This window comes from Lissotriton helveticus, chromosome 4_1, assembly GCF_964261635.1.
Source record: "Lissotriton helveticus chromosome 4_1, aLisHel1.1, whole genome shotgun sequence".
Lineage (NCBI taxonomy): Eukaryota > Metazoa > Chordata > Amphibia > Caudata > Salamandridae > Lissotriton > Lissotriton helveticus.
In genome coordinates, this window is record NC_136063.1 from 146,679,902 (window position 1) to 146,703,168 (window position 23,267).

A 23,267-nucleotide genomic window follows, 5' to 3' on the forward strand; every position below is an offset into this window, starting at 1 on the left:
AACTAAGCAAGTTCCAAACTTATGAAAACGCTTTAGAACGATGTGCACTGAAAGGTTACTTAATTGAAGTACAATAAGTCTTGAATAAGCGTGCGTATCGCTGCTGAGAAAATGTAATGCATAGGCAGGTAAATAAAAGATTACAAGCGTGCGTATCGCTGGTGAAAGGCGAAACGCACTGGCAGGTTATTTAAATGATAAACACTTCAAAACGATTAAGCGTGCATATCGCTGTTAAAAAATGGAAGGCACATGCAGGAGACTACAGTGAGCTTTAAGCGTGCGTATCGCTGGCGAAGAGCTATGCGCACTAGCAGGATATCTAAATAAATAAAACTTGTCAAGATTAAGCGTGCGTATCGCTGTTGTAGAAGCAGTACGCACAGGCAGGAAATTGTAGTGTATTTCAAGCGTGCGTATCGCTGATGAACGATGAAACGCACTGAGATATGAAACAGCAGGCTAAAGCCTGTGAATCGCTGACGAAGGATGCACACCGGGAAAACAAAGCGTGTGCGTTACTCAGATAACAAGACGCACACCAGTTATTCTGAAATCATGTGCGCTGTCATCAATCATGCCCACGGCAACAATGTATCCGCAAAGTCAAAGGCGGGACTTCAAAATCATGAGTCACATGCAGGAAGAGGCGAAATTAACGTTGGCCAATAGGAAATCGCCTCTCTCAAAGCGTAAATGGCTTCCAATACGCACTCGACATCTAAGTGCTGGCCAATGGGAGCTTTAAAAGTCAATTTCCACGTACCTTTTTCCCGAGGAAACCCTTTACTAGAAGAATTCAAATCCAACCGGTGAAGTCGAGAAGGAGCCCCTTTCCAGATCCCATCCTGGAGTTTCCCGATCGTCGCCAAATGTAGCAAGCAAATTAATCCAGGAAACGTTGAATATTTTGAGTGAGCGTTTATTGATAACAACTCCACCCAAGCGCGAAGCGTCCCTCCGATGAGAAGCCAAACGGTGACTGAGAAGCATCATTGGAACTTCCATCGAACAGACCCCACACGCGTGAGTGTACATTTAAAACATAACACAACACACGCGCGACATGCACGTGAACCATTTTAAAGAATGACCTCGCGCAGTGCATTCTAACCATTACACAGTGGTAAACATTTAATGCTGTAGCCATCTACATCCTCCAGTGAAATGTGGTATTGTCTAGGTCAGAAGAGGTACAAGGTGGTGATCTTCGCCGAGGAGTTGAAAAGCACAATCGCTGGAGGTCTGCAGCATATGATAGCAGAACTCTCTCCACTGCCCTGGTGACACTGGGTGCGCAAACGGGCCCGGTCCAAGTATGCCATTGAAGCACTGCCTTAACTGTAAGTGTTCACACATTTGGCACACGGGTACTAGCCTTGTCAGCAGAGCGACGCCTCAGGCTTTACAGACCTTAGTCACACAGCAGAAGTCACCCTATAGTTACACAGGCGTTAATGGCACTGGTCCTGTGCAGCAGTTTTCCTTCGTAGCAGTTGCTCGTGTTCACTAACCTTGCAGGCCTGTGCAGCAGAGTTGTCTGCTGGGTTACATGCACCTTATTTGACAACGCTGCCCGAGACACACAAACTATACCAGCACCAGCCTACACAGCAGAGCTACTTGTCGGGTAATCCACCATACCCCACAGCATTATTCATTGGGTTACAAGGACCTTTAGGGCAGTCTTAGACATCATATGTTTGGCTCAATGTATCAAACTTTCGAGGTTTCAGCCTAATGCAGCAGAGCGATCCTGCAGAGGACTTCGTTTCTAGGCCACCTAAGACCCATGCACTACTGTTTAAGTTTTAAGCTTTGCACAGCAGAGCTATCTCGCAGGCCCCAGAAACCTGGAAGGCGCCAGCCTTAAACTTACAGCGACTCTATTGTCTACAAAGCAGAGCTGTTATATGGGCGGATCCAATTTTAGAGGCTGTAAATACAGCAGGTCTTGAAACAAAACCAGCAGCCATTTTCCCAGCATTATTTCATAAATAAAGTTTATAAGCTTCAACGGTCACTAATTTGCTCATTCAGACCTCACGTGGCTCAATCAGTAAAACAGACATGTTTATTTTGTGCATTGCTCCGCTAGCTGACCAAGTTGCATAGATTCTCTTTCTCAGTAAGAATGGGTTTTCATTCTGGAGAGCATCCATGCACTAAATATTTCACATTTAATAATTGTTTTTTAACCCTTAAAACTTAAGAAAGCCCAGTTGTGTTCCACCTTATTTTACTTCTCTGAGCAACTATCTGTAGGAAAAATGCAGCCATTTACTGGGTCACCTGGCATCTCATGCTTGGCAGAGCGAGAGGGCCACATCAAGATGTGTGGAATGGCAGTGTGAAAAATGCGTAAGAGCCAGGAGGGCAAAGCGAGAGGCTCAGAGAAAGAAACAAAATAGATAGTATACAGCAGGAATGGAAGGGTAGCAGAGCAAGACGTCTACAACAACCATGAGAATCCATGTACTCGGGAAGCAGTCCAGTGCGTCCCAAAGAACTGAAAAGTAGTAGAACGAAGACCCAGGATTTCTCACTCCCCGGTACATTTTTTAGTGCTTGTTGTGACCCTCTTGCTCTCTCATAGTGTGGATCCTGTTCAGAAAGCTCTGTCAAGCAAAAGTTGATTTTTGTCGTAATTCTCTTTTTTTTAAACCACTCGTGGCTCTTGTTTTAGTCCTCTTACTTTGTTGTTTGATTTATTTTTCACCCTGTTTCATGTTGGGTCCTTTGGCACTCTCATTCTTGGTTCTTACTCTATCCTCCTCTCAACGCGTTAATTCTTGTTTACGCTGCACCATTCGTTTCGTTCTCTTCTTGTGGCCGTCTTCCTTTACCACTAATGAGTTCTTTTGCAATCCCTTTGGTCTGACCGTGCTGCTTCCTCTAGTATCTCTTTTGCAATAGCACTCTTTAGTTCTCGTCAGAACCCCTTTGTTCTGCCTTTTTTTGTTTTTGCCTTCTGTTCTCTCACGGTTTCATTCTTGCCAGTCCTCTTTCTTTGTTTTCCGCTTGTGTTTTTTGCTTTCATCTCCTTATTTACCTCTTGTTTCTACCTTTCTTTTCTCATGCTTTTGGTTTTAGTTGGGCCCATCTTTCCTCACTTGTAGTCTGTTGACTTGGCCTCTTTGTAATATGGTCTGCTTGTTTTCATGCAGACCCTCTTGCTCCTCCACTCATTGTTCTTTTTGTGCACTTTTTGCCTTATTGGCTGTTTGGTTCTAGCACTAAGCCCCCTAACCTTTTCCATCCTCAATGCTAACTTCACCTATGTTAAGCTACCTACCACTCATTGGGTCTTATCTTTCCTCTCGTTTTTCCACTCTATACTTCTCATCCTCAACTGGTCACCTTTGCACTTCTACTATGGATGTTGTTTCACTGCTAGTTCTGTCTTCCTTCGGTTCTTTTACCACTCTTTAATCATTATTGTTCAACCATTGTTGTGTTTTACCCACCTTTCTCTAAACTTCCTGTAAAATAAATAAAAGCTTAAATATAAACTGAAAACAAACAGACATTATTACCACTGATTCAACGGCTTGAAATGTGTTGTACATTTTCATGATGAGAGTCCATTGAGGGCAAATTAGTGCGATTTGCGTTAGTGTTATGGGTGACTTGATTTCGCTAGTGAAGGCTTGATGGATGAGAAAAATATTTTGACAGATGTTTAATAATGAATGAGAAGGGTAGGTTGGTTGCAGTCAAGTTCAATACCTGTGCAAACTCTATCTTGAATTTAAGACCATGAGAGATGGCTCCTACAGCTTCACCCTTCCATTGCTTTCTGTAAAGTGATTATATCTTGGGATAATGAGGTCCATCGTAGGTTCTGATTTGGCACTTTTTTGTTTGTCGGTTAAGTGTTGCACACTGTCATTGGTCTTCAAAGGAGCTATTTTGTTTGGGAGAAGCTCATATGTGTTCTGTATTGTGCATAATTGGTTTGTTTAGCCTCTGTCAAAAAGTGCTGGTGCTCTTTTGAGGCAGCATTGACATGGGTTCAGCGGTGGTCGTGGTCTTCCACCACGGTCTAAAACCATATTCAGCAGGAAAGCACGAATGACATGATTCTTAATACCTGTTCTGCGCAGCACAGGTGACTTTGTATATCTAGGAATTTGTAACATGGCGACCAACTCACCATGTTTGCCCAACAGTTTCTGCTACCTTTTCCTCACTTCTTAGTTTTTGGCCATATCAATATGCAAACTCCTGTCCCTGCTTGAGCTTTGCAGTACTTGTGTGCAACTCAGTTCTCTGAATTTGACCAAGTTTTCTCTCTCTTGTTTACAGGCAATCTTCATTTCGCGGATAGCAGAGGGCGGAGCTGCTCATAAAGATGGTGCTCTCAACGTGGGGGACCGAGTTATGTCGGTGAGTATTCCAGCTGCATGCTTCTTTCAGAGTTGCTGACATTTCACACTCGCTCTCCCTTTCTCAGATTTCCAGTCACCGTACACGCTCATCACATCTCTAAAACATGAGGATTGAAGTGGCTACATTACGTGTTGTGCTTGCATGGCTGGATGTTTGTTCTCTTGGAGTTGCAGCTGCAGTATTGGGTCTGGTTTCTGAAGCAGCAACCCTAGTTTATGTCAAATATCCTTTTGCTTTTGATATAAGGAATATAGCTTTTGTGAGTGCTTCCTCTGTTTGTGCCTGTTGTGTTTGTATCTTTCTTCCTCCTGGCTGAGGCTGGCTTTTTATTATCTAACCCTACTTTGTTTTATACTAGTTCTTCCTCTTTCTGTGCACTTTGGACAAACTGGAATGAGTTTTCCTTTGCGTTTTTGGCGTGGTGTATTCTCAACAGTCATCCATTTGCCATGTTATAGACCATCCCTTTCCTTCTGGACTGAAATATGTTGCACCTCTTTGCCCCACTATCCAATGCCCCACATCCGCTTTCCCCTCTTTGCTTTTCTTGACTCTTGGAATGTCATTTTCACTTTGCATGCCCTAAGTGAGTTGGGCTCACTTGGCAGCTGCTGGTGGAGTGCTGGTTATTCTAAATTTGCTGTCATGGTAACAGCATGTGTTACCGTAACAACTCCCATTGGTAAGAGCGGATACTGCCTTGTCGGTGCTGGCTTTCTGTCTGTCCTTTACCACAGGACTGCATTTTAGCCAGCTTTAGGCCTTTATCCACTTAAGCAGTGTTGCTGCCCAAGAGCAGGTGTCAGGCTTGGTCTGCGACCTTATTTTGAGTAGTTACCTAAAGGGCACTCCTTGTTGTAAGGTTTCACATGTGTATGCTAGACTGACCATAGCGTTTCACATATAGAAATCATTGAAAGGGAGTATCGGAGTTCACCTACCTCTTGTAGGTTGCTTTTTGGTTTATTTTTGAGTCTTGAACTACATGAGATGTTGGTAATGAAATACATAAGATATCTCAATAGGTCTTGCCATCCTATGCGTTTTACATCTATGGTCTGAGCGCATAACCAACATGCTGTCCCTCCTCTCATTACTGTACCTCCTGTTCAGGATGTCCAGCCCTTTTTTTATTAAAGGAAGACATCCTAGTGTTTCATAGTACAAACAGCTCTGCACCCCTCCCTTCATTAGTAGGTTACACAAGCATCCTAACTTGGGCCGCTGTGAATGGAGAGCTATAATGGACATTTCTTAGCACTTCCTTTAAGCGCTACTTGCTGTTTTTGGAAGGTGGCACGTGAGGAGTCTTTGGTGATGGTGAAAATGTAATCTTGTCTTACCCTTCAGCCTTTGGTCCTGCTCATTTGACCTTTCTTCCTTTACTAACCCCTTAGCTTTTGTCTGCTTCCTCTTCTTCTGGGTTGGTTTCTGAACGAATGTCTTTGTCTATACATGCAGGCCACCCATGCACAACACGAGGATGAGAAACGTAGGTTACTAGTAGCGCTGCTCCTTTTACATTTACACATGCCTGAGAAAACCATTACCACTTGTCTAAGTCCTCAATGATTGTACGGGGATCCTTAGTAATAAAACTTAACACGATGATGCTTTTCAATACCTCTGGTGCAGTGAGTTCCAGTGCAGTGACTGCAACGAAGTTGCTTTTTGACATTTGTACCAAATGTTGCTCTGCAGCAGGAGTTGCTGTAGTGTTTGTGAATGTGTTGTTAGTGGATATTGCTGTGTGGTTGGTAGTTTTGGGGCTAGGCATTGATGAAGAGGTTATGTGAGGATTGTGTGAAGTTGGAGTTACCTACTTTTCGATGTTGCAAGGATTTTGCTGAAGGGATGTCCTTACGTCGGCAAAATAGTTTGGGGGCATAGTCACAGGTTAAATTCTTTAGGTGACTACAAGAAGGAAGCCTCAAATTGTTCTCTTTCGTTTACCCCTTATCAGTAACCAACAAAAACAGCTACACTGTTGACTTTAACAAAAATGTGACAATGCTATAATACAGCAATGCCTGGAATTGCAGACATGTCTTCTACAATCCTAACCCTGTGTGCTGCATGTTAGCTGCAAACATCTCCCTCTAGTCCATTTTCTCATATGACCAATGCACATTGGAGCTTGTGTCATTATTCCAAATCTCCATGTTTTGGCGTTTGTTAAAGCTTTAAGAGCACATCCTCTCATCTGACATTCCTGAGACATCATAGGTGTCAAACAATCACTTTGAAAGTGCACACATCTGTTTTGTCATGGGAACTGTGGAAATAAATAATGTCATGGATGGCCCTCTGGTTCAAGAAGGACATTGGGAAAAGAGGGGCACATCAGGGTCTTTTCCTTACCTTTTCCTTCTTGTCTCAATCACCAACCTTTGTCACTCGTCCTCCAGTTTGGTATGAACAAGACGTACCCTCTATGAAATCTGTTTATTGACACACCCAGCAACACCAACCTGATGGACACCTACTGTGGCTATTTGACAATTCCAAACTTATAAAATGGGTAACCGCTTCTTCCGAAGATCCACAAATGTCTGGGGTTGTAAGCAAATACTTTCTCTTATCACTCGCCAGATTACAAGAGCATTGGTGGAAGGGTAAACAAGTCATCCAATGCAGTCAAAGAGTGATTCATTGCTCCATCTTAATATTAGGTTTCCTCTACTGTGCTTATGAATAACCAAGGGATATTTCTGCCTTGGCATGGAACTGGGAAAGCTGATGTAGAAGTATTGGTGGTTGTGGTGTTTTCTTGATGCAGCATTTCAGTTTAATCCTTCTGGTCAGCGTATCCCCTCTAACTATTCCTTGCACCTTCTTCCAAGTCTATCCACCTACGGTCGTGGACAGACTCCCATTTGTATATCTAATGCTGCATTGCGTTACACAAGTTAATCCTGTGATGACAATAAAACGTGTCATCACTTAGGATGTCAAGCCTCATCAAAGTTTCTGACCTCTAAACAAAAATGAAGATAATCATAAAACGCTATCGAAGAGAACTGTGAAGTTTTCTTAAGTGGTACTCCCCACTATGATCCCATCAAAATAACCCTTCTACATGGGGATATACTACTTCAAACCAAACTCTGTTCATTGAGCACTTGCACAGTCTTTGATAGGCGATCGTACCATGTCATGTAGCCTGTCTCAGGCCATCTCATTGAGGCACTGCCTTGCACTAGTTGCAGCATAAATCTGTAACTAAGCACCTCATCATATGAACCCATACCTTTAAATGGCCTCTGCAACTGGAGCTGGTTAAAGCTTATAGATATCTAGGAGTTCTGTTTGATGATAGAGGCATAGGATGGACCTGCTGAGGAAAGGTGACACTCTGCTTCTTGCCTTTCATACCTTACAAGGAGTACTGGATTGTTCAAGCTACCTGCTGCTGCTGAAGATAACAGCAAAAGTTATACCGAGCATCTCTTATGACAGCAGAGCCCTCCGAGCTAGAGATGCCTTAACCCTAAACCTAATCACCTCCAAAATATTCAGGATGCTTAGTCATCTCCGGCCCAGATGATGCTGGAGTTCAGCTTACTAAACCAATTAATAGCAAGAAAAGGGGCCTACATAAAAGCATGGAACAGAATACAGCCCACCCCAGCAAACCAGCTGTGCCAAGCGCTCTGGCAGGAACTACAAAAACGAAGATGCCCCCGCTTGTCGGTACGTAGATCTGGTCATTGATGAACTGAGTTTTCGGCCAACATGGGGAAATTCCCTTAAGTATTAATGGGTTGATGAAAAGAGTCTTGGTGCTTATAGTCAGAGTCCATATCTTTCAGATCTCACACTTGGAAAATCCTTAAGCCCCAGTTTTACCTGGAGGTCGGCTGGGTCCAGCCACCTGAAAGTTCATTTTGTGAGACATCGCTTTGGCCTTCTCCCAGGCCAGACACATGGGGTACCATACAACCAGATCACTGGAAGGCTTGCTAAAGATTGTGTAATTCAAGGGAAGAAAATGATCATGTAACATGTTTGTGCCCTGCTTCATTAAGAGGCAGTAGGACCCTACTGATTGCAAGCCTCAAAGCAACAGGCCCTATTCTGAACTGTTGTTTTACAAAATTCTTAAAGCTCGCTGAAAAAAGGTGGTCGTTTGTGACATCGCACAGCCTAATAATTGAAACCTAGGCTGATCTGTCGGAAATTTAAGGTCCTTATAAAACAAGTTATGGTCCCAGAAAAAAAGCAATAAAACACAACCTACTTTTTCAAGAATGGGTTCAGGGTAAGAACAAGCACACAGCCCTTAATTCTAGATACGCCTCCCTTCAGCACTTATCTTCCTGTTTTTTTTAAGCTGGTAGCCCTCTAATAAGCTACGGTGCAACCATATTCCCTGCAATTCACATGTCCACATTTGTAGGCTGTAAATGAGTTGTAAACTGTCATCCCTCGTCTTAAAACCTATTTTCCACCCCTGTCAGCGCTTTTATGCAACCACCCATGTCGCCTCTAATGAGGGTACTATTTTTATGTGCTCTGTGATTTGAAACATTTTTAGTGTGTTCTTGTAAAGTTTTTAGAGCTGTACTGCACAGGGTTAACTAACCATGTAATACAAACAAATTAACTTTTAAGCACACCATAAACAAATGTTTTACACCTCTGGCACACACACTTATTAGGTGTTGCCTGTACTTGGCCTTTGCTTCTAGTCTCTAAAGCGTACTCTTGTGGAGCGCTCAGTGACAGCTGCTGTAGTACCCCAAAGTTATCTCTTCTGTTGATGCGAAATAAATACTCTTCCCTGAAAGCCAGGTGACTGCATTGAAGTAGCCTTTACAAGGAGATGCCCGTCTGGTATGGTTTTAATTGTACAATAAATTGACTATGACTACATACCTTTGCTTCATGAATATGCTTTGGAAATTCCTCTTTAGAAAACCACTTAGCACAAAATCCTGCAGTTATGAAACTGGGAGCTCATCCTGTTCACTTGGCTGGTTCTTCCATGGAGCCTGAATCAGTGCTGTGTAGACATTCAATTATTTCCACACTCCTGATTCCGGCACCATCTTTTGTCCGAGTTGCCAAATGCCTTTGCAGATAATCTGTTCACTTTGGTGAACTTTTGCAGCATTCCCAAATACCCTGCAGCATTATGAGACATGTCATCCTATTTTGGCAAGTGTGCCATGTGGCATTTTCAAGCATCCCTACTTTTCTGTTATACCAATAGTGTCCTCAAGCTTTACCATTCACAATGCTGCCATTACTTGCCAATAGTACCATCCAACATTACTGTGCACACGTAACTTACTGGTCGTGATTTGCTTTTTTACCAGACTTACACTCTTGTGTCTAACCTTTAGGGTGCTCTAGAGTATTATGAGGCCTGTGTACTCTCCTTTTAGCAATAATTGCCAAGCGAACAGGTATCTCTACTCTTGTATAATGCCAATAATGTTCTCAAGTATATCCGGCCATGTATATTCTTTTATCTTAGCCATAGTGACATGCAGTTTTAGCTGATGTTACCAGTAGTGCTTCACAGCATGACCTGGTAAGTGTACTTTAATTTTAGGAGTAATGGCATGTGCATAACCAATTCTGTGCAATTGTATCTTACCACTAGAACTCTACATCGGCAGGTCCATTATCTAAAAACTTGCTCAGAACACCCGAGCTCAGCAACACATATATTCTGCCACTGTAAGAGTTGTCACCAGCATTTGAAAATAAGTGATGTTTCATGCACCAGTAATAACAGACTAAACAGTGAGGCATGTTGGAGCTGTCGAGGTAATAGTTTTCTACATTCAATTGTCAGTCAAAACAACTTCTCACCCATCTACTGCACGTAGGGACAGTTGCCATTGCTGTTGAAGATTTTAGACTGGTTCCTTGCCTAAAATATAGATTTGATTCAACCAAAAGGCTTTCACAGAGCCTTCACCCCTGTTTTTTGGATCTAGTACTATCCATCTCTTTCAAATACTGGTTGTCTATTTGAGGAACATCTCGACTCTGGAGTTGAGTAATATTGTAAGCACAATACCGTGCTTTCTGTGGATCTTCCTGAGCCCCCTCCTTGGCTCCTAGGTTTACCCCTATCCTCCTTATGTTTTATGACTGCTGCTATATATGCCCCCTCACTGACATGCTAACCCTACACCTGTCTCTATCTTGAATCTTTCTAGTCTTGATCTCGGTGCAAAGGAGAGAAGCACCTTTTGACCTGCACTCATGGTCACCTCAATTTGTTAAGCTAACTCTACACCTAAAAAACATGTCCTCCATAGCTTTTAATTGTATTTACTCTTATTGAAAGACATGTTAGACAAGCTCGAGTCTGAGGTGTATGGCTGGGATGAATGTGTTCAAGATTGGGGACTATTGTGGATTTCGACTCCAAATGGCTGTTCTTCCAGATGCTGACGCTTTGGGTTTACGGGTTGTTTTAGATCAATGGGGTAGACATGACAGAAGCCAGGCACGATCAGGCAGTAGCGCTGCTTACCGGTTCCTCACCCACCATCACCCTGCTGGTGGAGCGAGAGATAGTAAAGTCGGGTGAAGAAGCAAATGCTGGAGCCTCACCAGCACTGCAGCGGATGAGGCCACATTCCCCGCCACCACCAAGTCAAGTGAATCCTGGTGACGAAGCTGAAGGGCAGGAGGTGGATCCATTTGAAAGAAATAACCGGGCACGAGGCATGGAGGATGAATATCCAATGGAGGTACGAGTTTATTTTTTGTCCCAATTCTTTTAAATTCACTTAAGAATAATTAAATCATGTTGCATATAAATTGAGCCTGGTCACACCAGACCTTTTGTTTTGGGGTTGGGGACGTTTGTTCTCTAGCATACATGTTTGTTTTAAATTCCTTCTTGCAATACTTAGGTGATTCTTCACGTATTTAAGAGGAGTACTTTCTTTTGAATGATGGTAATGGCACAGTCACATTGCGTAACCGGTCCTCATGTCATTAGAATGTACAAGCAGAGGTGAGTAACGGGGGGAGTTGGGGATCATTGCAAAGTCATGTATTCAGCAAATAATAGGACAACAAGATGGCAGCCTGAAGGCAGTGACCACTGTAACTAAAGAGGTAGATCTCTTCCTTCAAACCTAAAAACAAGATTAAAAGATTTCAGCAGAGCACTGTGGCCGATTATTTATCTGGACAATACATTTATAGAGAGCTTGTATCCAATTTTGTGAATAAGTCGAACAAATGCTAAAAAATCACGAAAAATATTAGGAACACAGATGTATACAAAGAAAAAACACAAAGAACCCAAACGTAAGTTAGTAGTGCTAAACTAAGGTGATGACTCTTAGGCATTTTAACAGAAGTATGGAGAGTTTGTAACTCCTGTCCCATTAATGGGCTTTAAAGAGAAAAGGAGGCCAAAATGTGAGTAAAATTAGGTAGGACATTGGCCATTTCAGAGACCTCTACTCTCTGAATGAGCTGGCTGGTACATAGTGAACAAATCAAAACAATAGAAGGGGTTTTGAAACGACATGTCGTACATTTTAAAATTATGCACAATTAATTAAATCACAAGGTATACAAAATAGGCAAACCATATAGGTAAGGTAAGTGAGAAGTAATATGAGCCAACTGGCTGAGTCCATATAACACATGCTGATACCAAACAATAGATGCAAATAGCAAATTGAGAAAAAACAACACGCATAGAACAAACAATAGTATTTCAGAAGAAGCGCATGGGAATGCCTGTAACCAGGAAGATCATCTTTAAGTTAATATTTTATCTTCCTTAAGGGTGCTAATCGGAAGCATTTTTGTGTCCTTGATCGAGCGTTTTTGGGAGAGTAGTGCTGCTTTTACAACGCAAAATTCCTAACGCTTTGTCAGTTTGTGGTTTGATTGTTTGTGTCTGTGACGTTGCTATAAGATAACCCTAAATATAATATAGCAGCTGAGCACGACTGAGGTCAAGGTCATGGAGAGTCTCTATCGCCTGTAATCATTGAGATGGGTGACCTGGTACCTACCTCCTTCTACCCATTACAATATTGTAATGGGTAGAAGGATAATACTTTGCTTTCTCTGAAAGGGTGGGGCTCTTCATTCCTTCTGGTAGGTGTCTTCTGGACTCTTGCGAGTGCACTCTTGAGGACTTTAGTCTGTACCATTGAAACTGAATGAGTGCGACTAAAACCTCAAGAACCATCACCTTCTAGGTTTAAGTAACACTGGAAATACTCTGAAAAGAAGGGTTGAGTAACAACGCGAGTGCTTCTCGTGGTTCCCAGGCCACACCAGCCGTTCCCCATATGGCTCAGTCTTAAGTTAAATTAAAGTGCATGGTGTTAATGAGCAACATTTGTGTTGGGTGTGCTAACCTGGTCCAGTAGAAGCTAGGAACTTTCTTTTAAATATTTATGCCTGTTTAGTGTTTATTGTAGCTAAGATTTATAAACCACATACTTTTCTTTACAAGTTAATTGCCTGGACTTGTGTGTATAATTTTTTTTATGTTTTATACCACCACACCAGATTATGGAGTGAGCCTTCTACTGCTATGGCTTGGCCTTGCTACCTTGGGTTAGTCAAGTGATAAAAGGGTGCATTTGGTCATCCAAGAACAATAGTATTTTGACCCCAGAAATGCATTGCCAAATGACATTAAATGTTAGTGTATTACCAGGAATCTGTTACTGCCCTGAATCTGCAAAAAAGCCATACAAATGGGATCCCATTAAATAAAGTAAATGACCCCTGTCTCTAGGTTCAGTGTATAATTTGAAAAATTTATTAAATAAAAAAATAGGACTTTAGGTATTTGTTTTCTGTAATTTAATTGCGTAATCAATTACTTGGCATGTGTTAAGCTAATTCTAACCGGGAAACCCTTTCAAGTGATTAAAAAAAAAATATTCTGGAAGCATAGTGTACATTATTGAATTAGATCATTTAAAATTGTTGTTACTTTTACAACCACTATTAAATGACTTATTTTCTTACCTTAAAAGACCTAATTTTGTGGTTGCATCATAGTATATCTAAATAAAAGTATTCGGGTAGATGCTGTAATGAGGTTGAAGTAGCAATGGTCGGTAGAAGTAATGATTTTGTGGATGGAGGTTCACCATGTCAACAGGCACTAGTTCTTCAGACAAAGAGGACGTAACCGATCAAACTTGAGTCGTCCTACAAGCGACTAGTGTGGGTGGCTCATTACTCCCGAAATGGCTCTGGATAACTTCAAACAGATGAGTAGTCAATAATAATCGTTTATGCTGTACCCTTACATTCTTGGAATTCTCAGATTTTGACAGAAGACCTAAAGTTGTTCTTCCAACAGATCCATAGCCTGTGGCAAAAAGGTAGCGTAGAAGAATTTACAAGAAAATGAAAAGCAAGGTACTTCCTGGGGCAGCAGAAGCTGAAACATGCAGCCCTAGAGTCCTAAGATTCGTCAACAAGTACACCCTGAAACGTAAATGCATTGCTATGAATTTTCCCATAATCTAGGGAAGATTTCATTTGATCACTGGCTCTCAAGGATGAGCATTGCCTTGTCCCCATTCACATGTTGCAGTAGGTATCCATTTTAGTCACTAGCCTGGATTCTAATGTCACTCTGTATGTGCTTGGAGACACCTGTGCAGTGTGACCTTGCCAGCCCAAGTGTTTGAAAATCACTCGCTAATTGCCTCACATTTCCAGATCAGTACCTGTTGGTAGAGGCATGGCTCTTGTGTACATTCTGCATCTGAATTAGGGCTCTCCAAGAAGTGCTTCATCTGAAGTGGAACTGTAGGAACCTGGCTTGTTATGTGATATATCAATCTAATGTACTGTGTAAAGAGTCTAGCAGTTCCCTAACCTTCTCACCTTCCGTAAACTATTAAAAACTTGGCTCTTCAGCAAAATTCCAATCTAACTTTTCACTCAGCTTCTCTTACTCCAGCCTCTCCAGCCCAACTCACTCTTTTCTATAGCGCTGGGACGCCCCTGGGTAGCCAACGCGCTTTACAAATCATCAATACAATACAATACAATTGGACAGGGCTTGCTATGCAATCCCAAAATGCTTTATTAGTGGGTAGTGTAGTTAGGCAGCCTTACACTTAACACAGAGGACTGTAAGACATTTGCAAATACACACAATGGTTAATAAATGACAACACAACTCAAGGAGGAGATCCACACCAGTTTATAAAAATAGCAAGCATGTTAATATATTTGTAGGCATCGGAGAAAAATCGTTCAGGTAAGTTCATTTACAAATAGAAATTCTTTTCACTTTAAAAAGTGGACATGGTGCAATTTCAGAGTTCTGCAATGTTATCTAATGGAGGAACCGGAACAAAATCCTTGGAGCCTATACATCCGACAGCATGAAAAACACCCTTTCATGGTCACTGTATCAGTGAAACCTTGCAATAGATCTGCTTTTTCACAGACACATCTGGAAGGATGGGGGCACACAGCTACCCACCAAAGGGCTCTGGACATTTAAATGAGCAATCGTTTCAGTAACTTATTTTCAATTATTGAAATTCATCTTGTTCTGGTAGCCCTGAGCCCAATTTCACCAGTATGCATGATGAAAAGCAAACTCTGGATAAAGGGAGCCAGGGAAACCATAGATGAGTGTAATCTTTGGCCATGCATCCACATTGAATACCCTTTAGAAGTTTATTTTCTTGTGCGGTTTGTGAGATTAAGGTCTTCTAGCTGGAATTTTTCACAGAGCGGCAAGAACAGTGCTGATTAGGTTTTGTCAATACAAGTTAATATAGTGAGTTGCTTGTTCTTGTTTCTATGTTTGCAGTACGGCTCTTAACTTGTATATAACATACAGGTCACCTCTATGGTTTAATCATAGTCTACTTGCTTCTGCAGCCAAATTTAATTTGCTATGCCTCATGGTCATTCATATTTATTGAAGGAGAGATTGGAAACCGGGCTTAGGATGACATTTTCTTATTTGAATAACATTGTGTATAATCGTGTTTTCTTTATTGAAAACTTTTTTAGTTAATGTAACGAAAGGTCTTACTTGATTGTGGAGCTTTGCACTGTTTTCCATTGTAGGAATGCCTTGTTGAAGCCATCTGTTGGTAGTTAAGCGTTAACTTCAATGACAGTTACTCTTGCACTTTACCTCCTTAACTGCCTAGCACCCCACTCAATAGATAGTGCACATTTCATGTCAGAATGCCCTTTTGTTACTGTTTGAATTCTGCCAATTAATGCAAAACAGTGTGACAAGCTACTACTTCAAAGCAGTGTGTTGAGTGAAAGCTGTTTTGTTCAAGTAGATTAATGCTTAAATCATAATCTTGAAGCTTTTTCTTTATCTCTTTGCACAGTCCGATTCTAATTAAAATTTTGTTTGGCTAATACGGTTTACAGTCTGTCTCTCTTCTCTGCCAGCACTGTCACCCTCTACTTGGTTAACCAAGTTACTTCTTTTCTGCAGTTGATTCTCCAAGGGGTAGTGAAGTTCAGCAGTTAAGGCTTACCGTTAAGTGTCGTTCTTTAGAATTAACACAGAGCATGACAATGTGAAGGACACAGACATGATCCCCAGTAGTATCTGTCAGATATAGCTTCTTGTTTACAGGTGGGTAAAATAAAACCTAAACTTAGGAATTTCGTAAAATCACTTGAAGGTGCTAGATCTGTTGAGGCACAGATACACACCTCAGGCCCTTTTTGATGTATTTTTTTATTTTTATTTTTTTAAATAACCTTGTCCTTTATAACCTGTCCATGCTCATGGGGAAAACCAAGGGTGATCTTAGCACTCCTTGTATGCCCTTTCATTTATTAGCTTGTTTACTTTCAGTTAAGTAGAGTACACACCTGTGATATGACATAGAAACACTGTTTCTTTTTTTGGTTGACTAACATTTACTTGGATATCAATTCCAATAGGCAAAATATTTGAAGAAATTCTAAACTACCTTAACACGGTACCTAAATCAAGTTCACAAGAGAGCCTTGCTGTTCTTATTTAATAGGGTTACAGGGAGTCCAGTAGTGACAAGGTACCAGCAGCTTGACATAGTCACTGGGTAAAGTAGTCAGTTGGAGATGCAACTGGTCTAATGATGTGCATGGGAACTGGATGCTAGTTGTTGTAGGCACCTTCTGAAAAGTCCTACAGGCTTAGCTAGCAGGGGCCCGAATCTCAGAACTGGATAGTCAAAATGGTCTATTGGCTTAGGCTCTCAGTGGTTGGTGTATACTTCTACACCCACGTTCTCGGAGAAGCACACCTGAGAATCTTAGAGACTACTAGCCGTAGATTCCTTCACGTAGAATTATCCCCAGGGGTGAGACTGGATCCGGAAACTTTTTGCCTCAGCATCCCTGCGCGACGGGGGCGGGGCGACATCACGCGACTCCGACCAGGCATAGTCCGCGCACCTGACGTCAGCGAGGTCACATAAGCCCCAACCCGGCGCGCCTACGTCAGTTTTTTCCTTTTCCGCCTGTTTTATGGCCCCATTTTTCTTCACCAATTGTCTTTTTCTGGTGGAACGGTGTGCGAATGCCTTCAGGCTTTAAATCTCGCACATCGTGTGGGCGTCTTATGTCGGTGATGGACCCTCATCTCATTTGTATGTGGTGTTTGGGGGAGGATCACGGCACCACTGATTGTGAGGCGTGTCAACAGTTGAAGCCGAAGTCGCGGCGGGAGCGTCGAATTAAACTTCTGTCAGCACGTCTCTCCAGGTCGACCTCCTCCCCTCCATCAGCTTCAGCAGACGGCTTCAGATACGGCCGTGGTTGTCGTCCTCATCCTTCTCCGATGTCGCGAGAGCGTTGCTCCACGGTGGGTAAGTGTTGCAGTTTGTCCCCGGGGGCTGGTGTTCGGCCTTCCGGGGGTGCGGGCTCTCCGCGGGTGATGCGACCCCGCGTGTCGTCCTCCTATCCACCGTTTCCTGGTGAGGGGGCATCGAGAGTCCAGATGGAGACATACGTGGTGGCTTTGCAGGCCTCGCTGGTGTCTCCTCTTCCTTCGCCTCCTGGGGCGCCGACGGATCCCTTGCCTTGCGCGGGGCCCTCCACAGCGCCACCGATGGCTCCGGCCTAGGTGCCGACTGGTTCGGATCCAGGCTTGGAGGATGTGGTGCTGTTGGGGTGCGGCCCCTTTGGGGTCCCTCCTTCAGGCCACGGCGCCTCTGCCTCGCTTCAAACTCCTGTGGGAGTCCCTGTGGTGTCGCGGGAGGACGCCGGGGCTCGGGTCGCATCCCGAGCCCCCCTTGGCCCTCTGGGCAGGTGAAGGCTTCGTTCAAGGCTGAGCTGATGCTGTTCAGGCGCCGGTGTCTGCTTCGGGCAGCGCCACAAGGGTTGGTGACCTCTCTTCGTCCTGCTCTGAGAAGAGGGGGTGGGGACTCCTCGTCCCCACTGGCCTTTCTCATTCCTTCCCGCGGGCGGCTGCCTCGTCGGAGGGCGAGTGGGAGGTTGATTCGTCCCTGGCGCCACCTTATGGGTCGCCGGACTGCCTCCGCAAGGTTCTGGGCCGAGGCTGGCGGAGGACTTAGGGTCACTCCCCCGGTCCCTCTCATCCCTCCACGCAGGCGGCTTCCTTGGCGGAGGTCGCGTCGGCACCGTTCCGGTGGCGCCCCTTGGCCACTTTGGCTCCAGCCCCACTCCGGCCCCAGGTGCGGTGTGACGTGGAGGAGCCCTATACGGTCTCTCCTTCAGTGCCGGATGGTGCTGGCGTCCTACCTCAGGGTGCAGACTCCACGGCTCCACACAGAGGTCGTGCAGCGGATTCGTCTTCGGACGCTCTCTCTTCTCCGGAGGCTGGCTGCATATTGGTGTCCTCTTCTTTTTGTCTTTTTCACCGGCGTCGTCTAAGGGTGGCTCCCCGTCTTTTCTGAGGCAGAGGTGCTCGTTGGAGAAGCGGCAGGTGCCCCATTCTTCCGTACCTTCTGGCTTTCAGGTCTGGCCTTTGCCTGTCCCGCTTGGCTTCGGTGATGGCCGACTTAGTCTACAGCCGTCACCCATGGAGGAACTAATTTCTTCTCCGCGGGGCCCTACAGAGGCGGGTGCGGCCTTCGCTCACGCGGTGTCCACGGCTGTCGGCATTCTGCGCATGGGGGACCCGATTGCTCATTTTCCGACGGATCATCTATTGGAGGTTCTCCACCAGGGCTCTGGTGGGAGGGAGATCTTACTCCCCTTTGAGTGTTCCCTCCTTTCTTCCCTGACAGGAGCTTGGAGGCATCCTGCCTCAGGGGATCCGTTGCCTCAACACCTTCTGCACTGACACCTTCCAGCGCCACGTGATCCGGCGTGCCTCTCCCTCCAACTCTCTGCTGCCAGTCCACTTTTGAGGACCGCTTTCCCTTCCCTGCCGCCACTGTTGACTCCGCCGTCCCGGGAGGCCTGCTGGCTGGACTCTTGGGGGCGCAACATGTTTGCCTCAACCAGTGCTGCCCTGCGAGCCCTTAACACCTTGTGTTTATTAGCGAGGGCCTCCCCTTGTTTGTGGGACTCTGCTGCGTCTCTGGGATCCGCGACATCCCAGGAGACTGTTCAGGTGGGCTTACGACATCATGCTTTGAATGTCCGGGAGCTAGCGGCGTTTAATCTCCGCTCCACTCTGGACATCTCAGAGGTATTGGCCGGGCCATGGCTTCCTCAGTCGCCCTCCTTCGCCATGCTTGGCTTCGGGACGACGTGTTCCCTGAAAATGTTCGAAAGCGGCTCATTGATGTTCTGTTTGACGGCAGCCTGATGTTCCATGCCCTGGCTGACTCCGCCATCCAGAGGTTCCTGGCGGGGCTCTGTCCTCCTCCTCCTCCTCCTTATTCTCCTCCTCCTCCTTATTCTCCTCCTCCTCCTTCTCCTCCTCCTCCTTCCCCTCCTCCTCCTTCCCCTCCTCCTCCTTCCCCTCCTCAATGACTGCTGAGTTAAACTGGGTTTGGGCCTTTTGGATGCCCTAGCTGTGGATGGTGTTTGCTGGCCGTTGAGTCTTCCTTGCTGGGACTTTGGCATTGTTGGCTGCTGTACAGCCCTTGTTGCCTGTGTGTGTGTGTTTTGGCTGGAATTGTTACACAGACTTGGCCCTGAGATTAGGCATTCTGTTTTTCTTTGGGCTGATGTCAAGCCTTCCGCTGGCTGTTTTTTCCCCGTGACACTTTTGCTTTCTCCTCTGCTGTGGAAGTTCTTCCAAAGAGGGTTCCCATGTCTTGGGACTTACCGTACCCTATGTGGGGTAGTGGTAGTTGTTATATAGCGTTGTTCTGCTGGTTGCCTTCGGTGCCTGTTCTCCATGGCGTTTCTGTATGTTGCTATTGCTTCTTGAGGTTGTGTGCGCGACCCTTGTAGTAGTGGCTCCGGGCATTCCCTATCCTTCCTGCTCTAGTGCTGAGAGCTGGGATGCTTGTGTCCTTCTTGCTTCTGGTGGCTTATGCTTTGGCTGCCGTTCTGGCTGGCCTGTTGCCTGCCCTCTGGGTGGGCTTGTCTCTTTCCATGGTTTCCTTGGGCCCTCTGGGCTTCTTCTAGTTCCTCTGCCTGTCCTGGCGTTGGGTGGAAGCTCTGTTGCCTTAGGGGTGGCGTGGAGTGATTCGGCCTCTCCGGCCTTGCCCTTGGTACCTCTGTAGGGAGTGTGCAGGCCCCTTCACTCTTCCTTCTACATCCCTCTTGGGGTTGCTGGTGTTTGACTTGTGGGGGTCCTCTTGCCTGGTAGGGACGAGGTTACGTCCCTGGTCTACAAGTCTGGTCCCTTGTGGGCCCCTGTCCTGTCCAGACTGGTGGGGTCCTTTCGCAGACCCTCCTTCCCCGTGGGTATTGCTAGGGTATCTATTCTACGTGAAGAAATCAGCAGCTAGTAGTCTCTAGCAGATGTACGAGTTACTTAACTTCGGTAACGATGTATCTGGTAGAGACGATTCTAGCCGCAGATTCCTTCATGGCTCGCCCTTCCTCCCCGTTCTGTGAGGGCCCCTAGGCTGGTCTTCGGTACTCTCCTCCCGGTGGGGGGGGCTATGTCATCTGTGAGTACCTTCTTTTGCTCTTGACGGGGGCTCCGTCTGGTTGCTGTTCTTACTTCCTCTTTAGTTCTGGGAAGTTGGGGTTCTGGTGCTCCTATGCCCCACTTCTCTGGCTGCTCCAGGTTGGGGAGGTTTGCCTCCAATTTCTACCTTCCCTCCCTTCCTCTTACTGCTAAGGGTCCTGGCCCCTCTGCCTCTTCTGAGTTGGGGTCCTTTGGTTGTCCTTACCCCTGTTTCTTGGGGGGTGGTTGCCTCTATGCTGGGTGGTTTGGAGGTTGGTTGTTCCTGCCTGTTGGGACTGTCTCCCTTTCCTTGTTGTGGGGTGTGGGTTGTAGGCCTGCTACATGTGTCATGACTTTTTACGCAGGTTCTCTGTCTCCGAGGGAGGGGGGAAGGGGCTGTCTATGTATTGGTAAGGTGGCTGCTCAGGGCTCTATTCTGTTCTTCTTTCTCTCCCTGCCCTTGTACACTGCGTTGTTGCATTGTTTCTTATGGGGTCTCTCCCCTTTTGTATACTCTTTTGCACACTGTTCCCACGCTCCCACTTGTCTGGTGGCTCCGCGTTGTGGTGCAGAAAAGTTCTCTGAAGAAAACTGACGTAGGCGCGCCGGGGTGGGGCTTATGTGACTTTGCTGACATCACGTGCGTGGACGACCCCTGGGTGGAGTCGCGTGATGTTGCCCCGCCGCGCAGGGATTCTGTGGCAAAAAGTTTCTGGATCCAGTCTCACGCCTGGGGATAATTCTACGCGAAGGAATCTGCGGCTAGAATAGTCTCTACCAGATACATTGTTACCGAAGGTAAGTAACTTGTACTTTAGAGTCTGGGGCAATCATGACTTTAAGCATATGTAACTCAATGACCATTTCTTTGGTGCCAGAATTATGGTGACTAGTTGCAACTTAGATGAGGGGTGATGAGCAAAATAAAGTCTGTATCTCTAGGCTGGATATGGGTCGATACAGGCTCTTCTTTGGCACCAGGCAGGGAGAGGATAATGCAAGCACTCCTCACTCAGTCTAAGAATACATTTTGACTGCTCTTGAACCCCTGATTTCATAGTCAGATTTCAGATTTTAATGTCTTTATTTCGATAATAAAATCATAAAAGACAGATTAAACACAACAACCAAAAACAATTCAAAAGAATCTCCACAATTTTACAAAAACATTAAGAACGAGGTATATCTGTATATTAAAAAGAATGGAACAAAATATCCCTCGGTTAAGACATTATTAAACTATGTATTCGAAAAACCAGACAATCAGTAAAATTCGTCAGCAAAGTAGAAACAGCTAATACATTAGGAAAACGGTTTACACATAATATATTATAGACGGGGGACAGTTGCGATCCTTCTAGCTCTTATTGCCCATGCCCACCCTAAAAACTTAGCAAAACATATCACAGTTAGATTAGAAGTATTTGTTTTTAGGGCCCGTATAGCTTCCGAGGCTTTCCTACAGAACAGATGTTTAAAAATGGGATTTAACCATTTTGATCGGGGTACACAATATTGGGGACACGCAAACAGAAAATGACCCTCAGTTTCCCTACAACCTGGACAGAATGTACATAAATTGGAAAGGGATTTATCCCAGGATGAGGTAAAGGAATTCAGGGGTAAGGACCCCACCCGAAATTGATGATATAGCTTTTTGTCCATTGGTCTAGTGATAAGGTCCCAGTATGTTTCACGGGCAGAGTCCAGTTTAAAACTTAGAAAACGACCCGTCAGGTTCACCGAACTGGAAGCTTGGACCAGGGACAGGCGGATTGAGGCCCAAAATAAACACTTAAAATCCTTTTTAGAGGGAAAGTTGCTGATGCCTGGGGAAACCCATAGATGACTAAGCCCCATTTCGCACAGGCTAGTTTTCACTGAGCGAAGCCAAGGGATACGTTCCGAGCCCCCCATAGCTTTCACCTCGGCTAGCTCCTTTGCGAAAAACACCAAATCCTCGGATGTCCATAGGCGCCTCCACAGTGACACTACTCTGAATCTAGCCGTGTCGGTTATTGGTAGACAGCCCATGTCGTGACAGAGTGGGATCAGTGGGGTTGATTGGGGCAGCCCCACCAAATTGCGTAAGAACCTACACTGTATTCTATATAGACTTGTAAGGTCCTTATAGCCCCAGAGCTCTGCCCCATAGAGTGTCGCTGAGTTGATTTTGACATCATAAATTTGAAGAGCAGGGGCAACCCTTTTTGTGATAGTTTTCTTTTGCTCGCGCAAAAGGCATCCAGTCATTTGGGCGAGTTTTAATTGTTGGGTCTCTATTTGTGGGTTCCAAGACAGACGAGAATCCAAGGTGACCCCCAAGTACGTCATTTTGTCGACTTGTTCCAGGTTGGCCCCGTTTAGTTGAACACTACTACGTATAGGTTTTTTCCTAGAAAAAACCATAAACTTGGTTTTCCCCACATTGATTTGGAGACCATTTTTGTTACAGAATTCCTCAAAATGATTTAGAGCCTTCTGTAACCCTCCCCTGGTCTTAGACAAGAGGAGGGTATCATCGGTGAAAATCAACATTGGGAATTTCGTTCCCGCCAGGGATGGTGCATCGGTGTTGATCAACTTAAAGAATTTGACTACCTGGTCTATATAAAGTAGAAAGAGGGTAGGGGCAAGAACACACCCCTGACGCACTCCTCGTGAAACCGGAAATGCGTCTGTAGTTTGCCCTTTAGCCCCCCATCTTACCCTCGCAAAATTGTCTTGATGTAGTCTGATGATCATTTCGACCAAGTCCCCTGGCATACCAAGGTCCCTCAATACCTGCCATAGTTTTCCCCTCGGCACTAAATCAAAAGCCGATTTCAAGTCTATGAAAGCGGCATAGATGGTGCCCCCACCAAGTAAGACGACCTTCCAGAAGATCATGCAA

At 45.0% G+C, this 23,267-nt stretch overlaps 1 protein-coding gene across 21 annotated transcripts in view; it reads left to right on the forward strand.

Annotated features, from left to right (window-relative positions):
* Positions 1-23,267, forward strand: part of SCRIB (scribble planar cell polarity protein) — a 576,647-nt gene that overhangs the window by 344,187 nt on the left and 209,193 nt on the right. For all 21 annotated transcript variants that reach the window (XM_078686589.1, XM_078686596.1, XM_078686598.1 and 18 more), the window contains 2 exons: positions 4,309-4,389; positions 10,833-11,108. In XM_078686589.1, the coding sequence (XP_078542715.1) occupies positions 4,309-4,389; positions 10,833-11,108 (357 nt within the window). The remainder of the gene's footprint in view (positions 1-4,308; positions 4,390-10,832; positions 11,109-23,267) is intronic.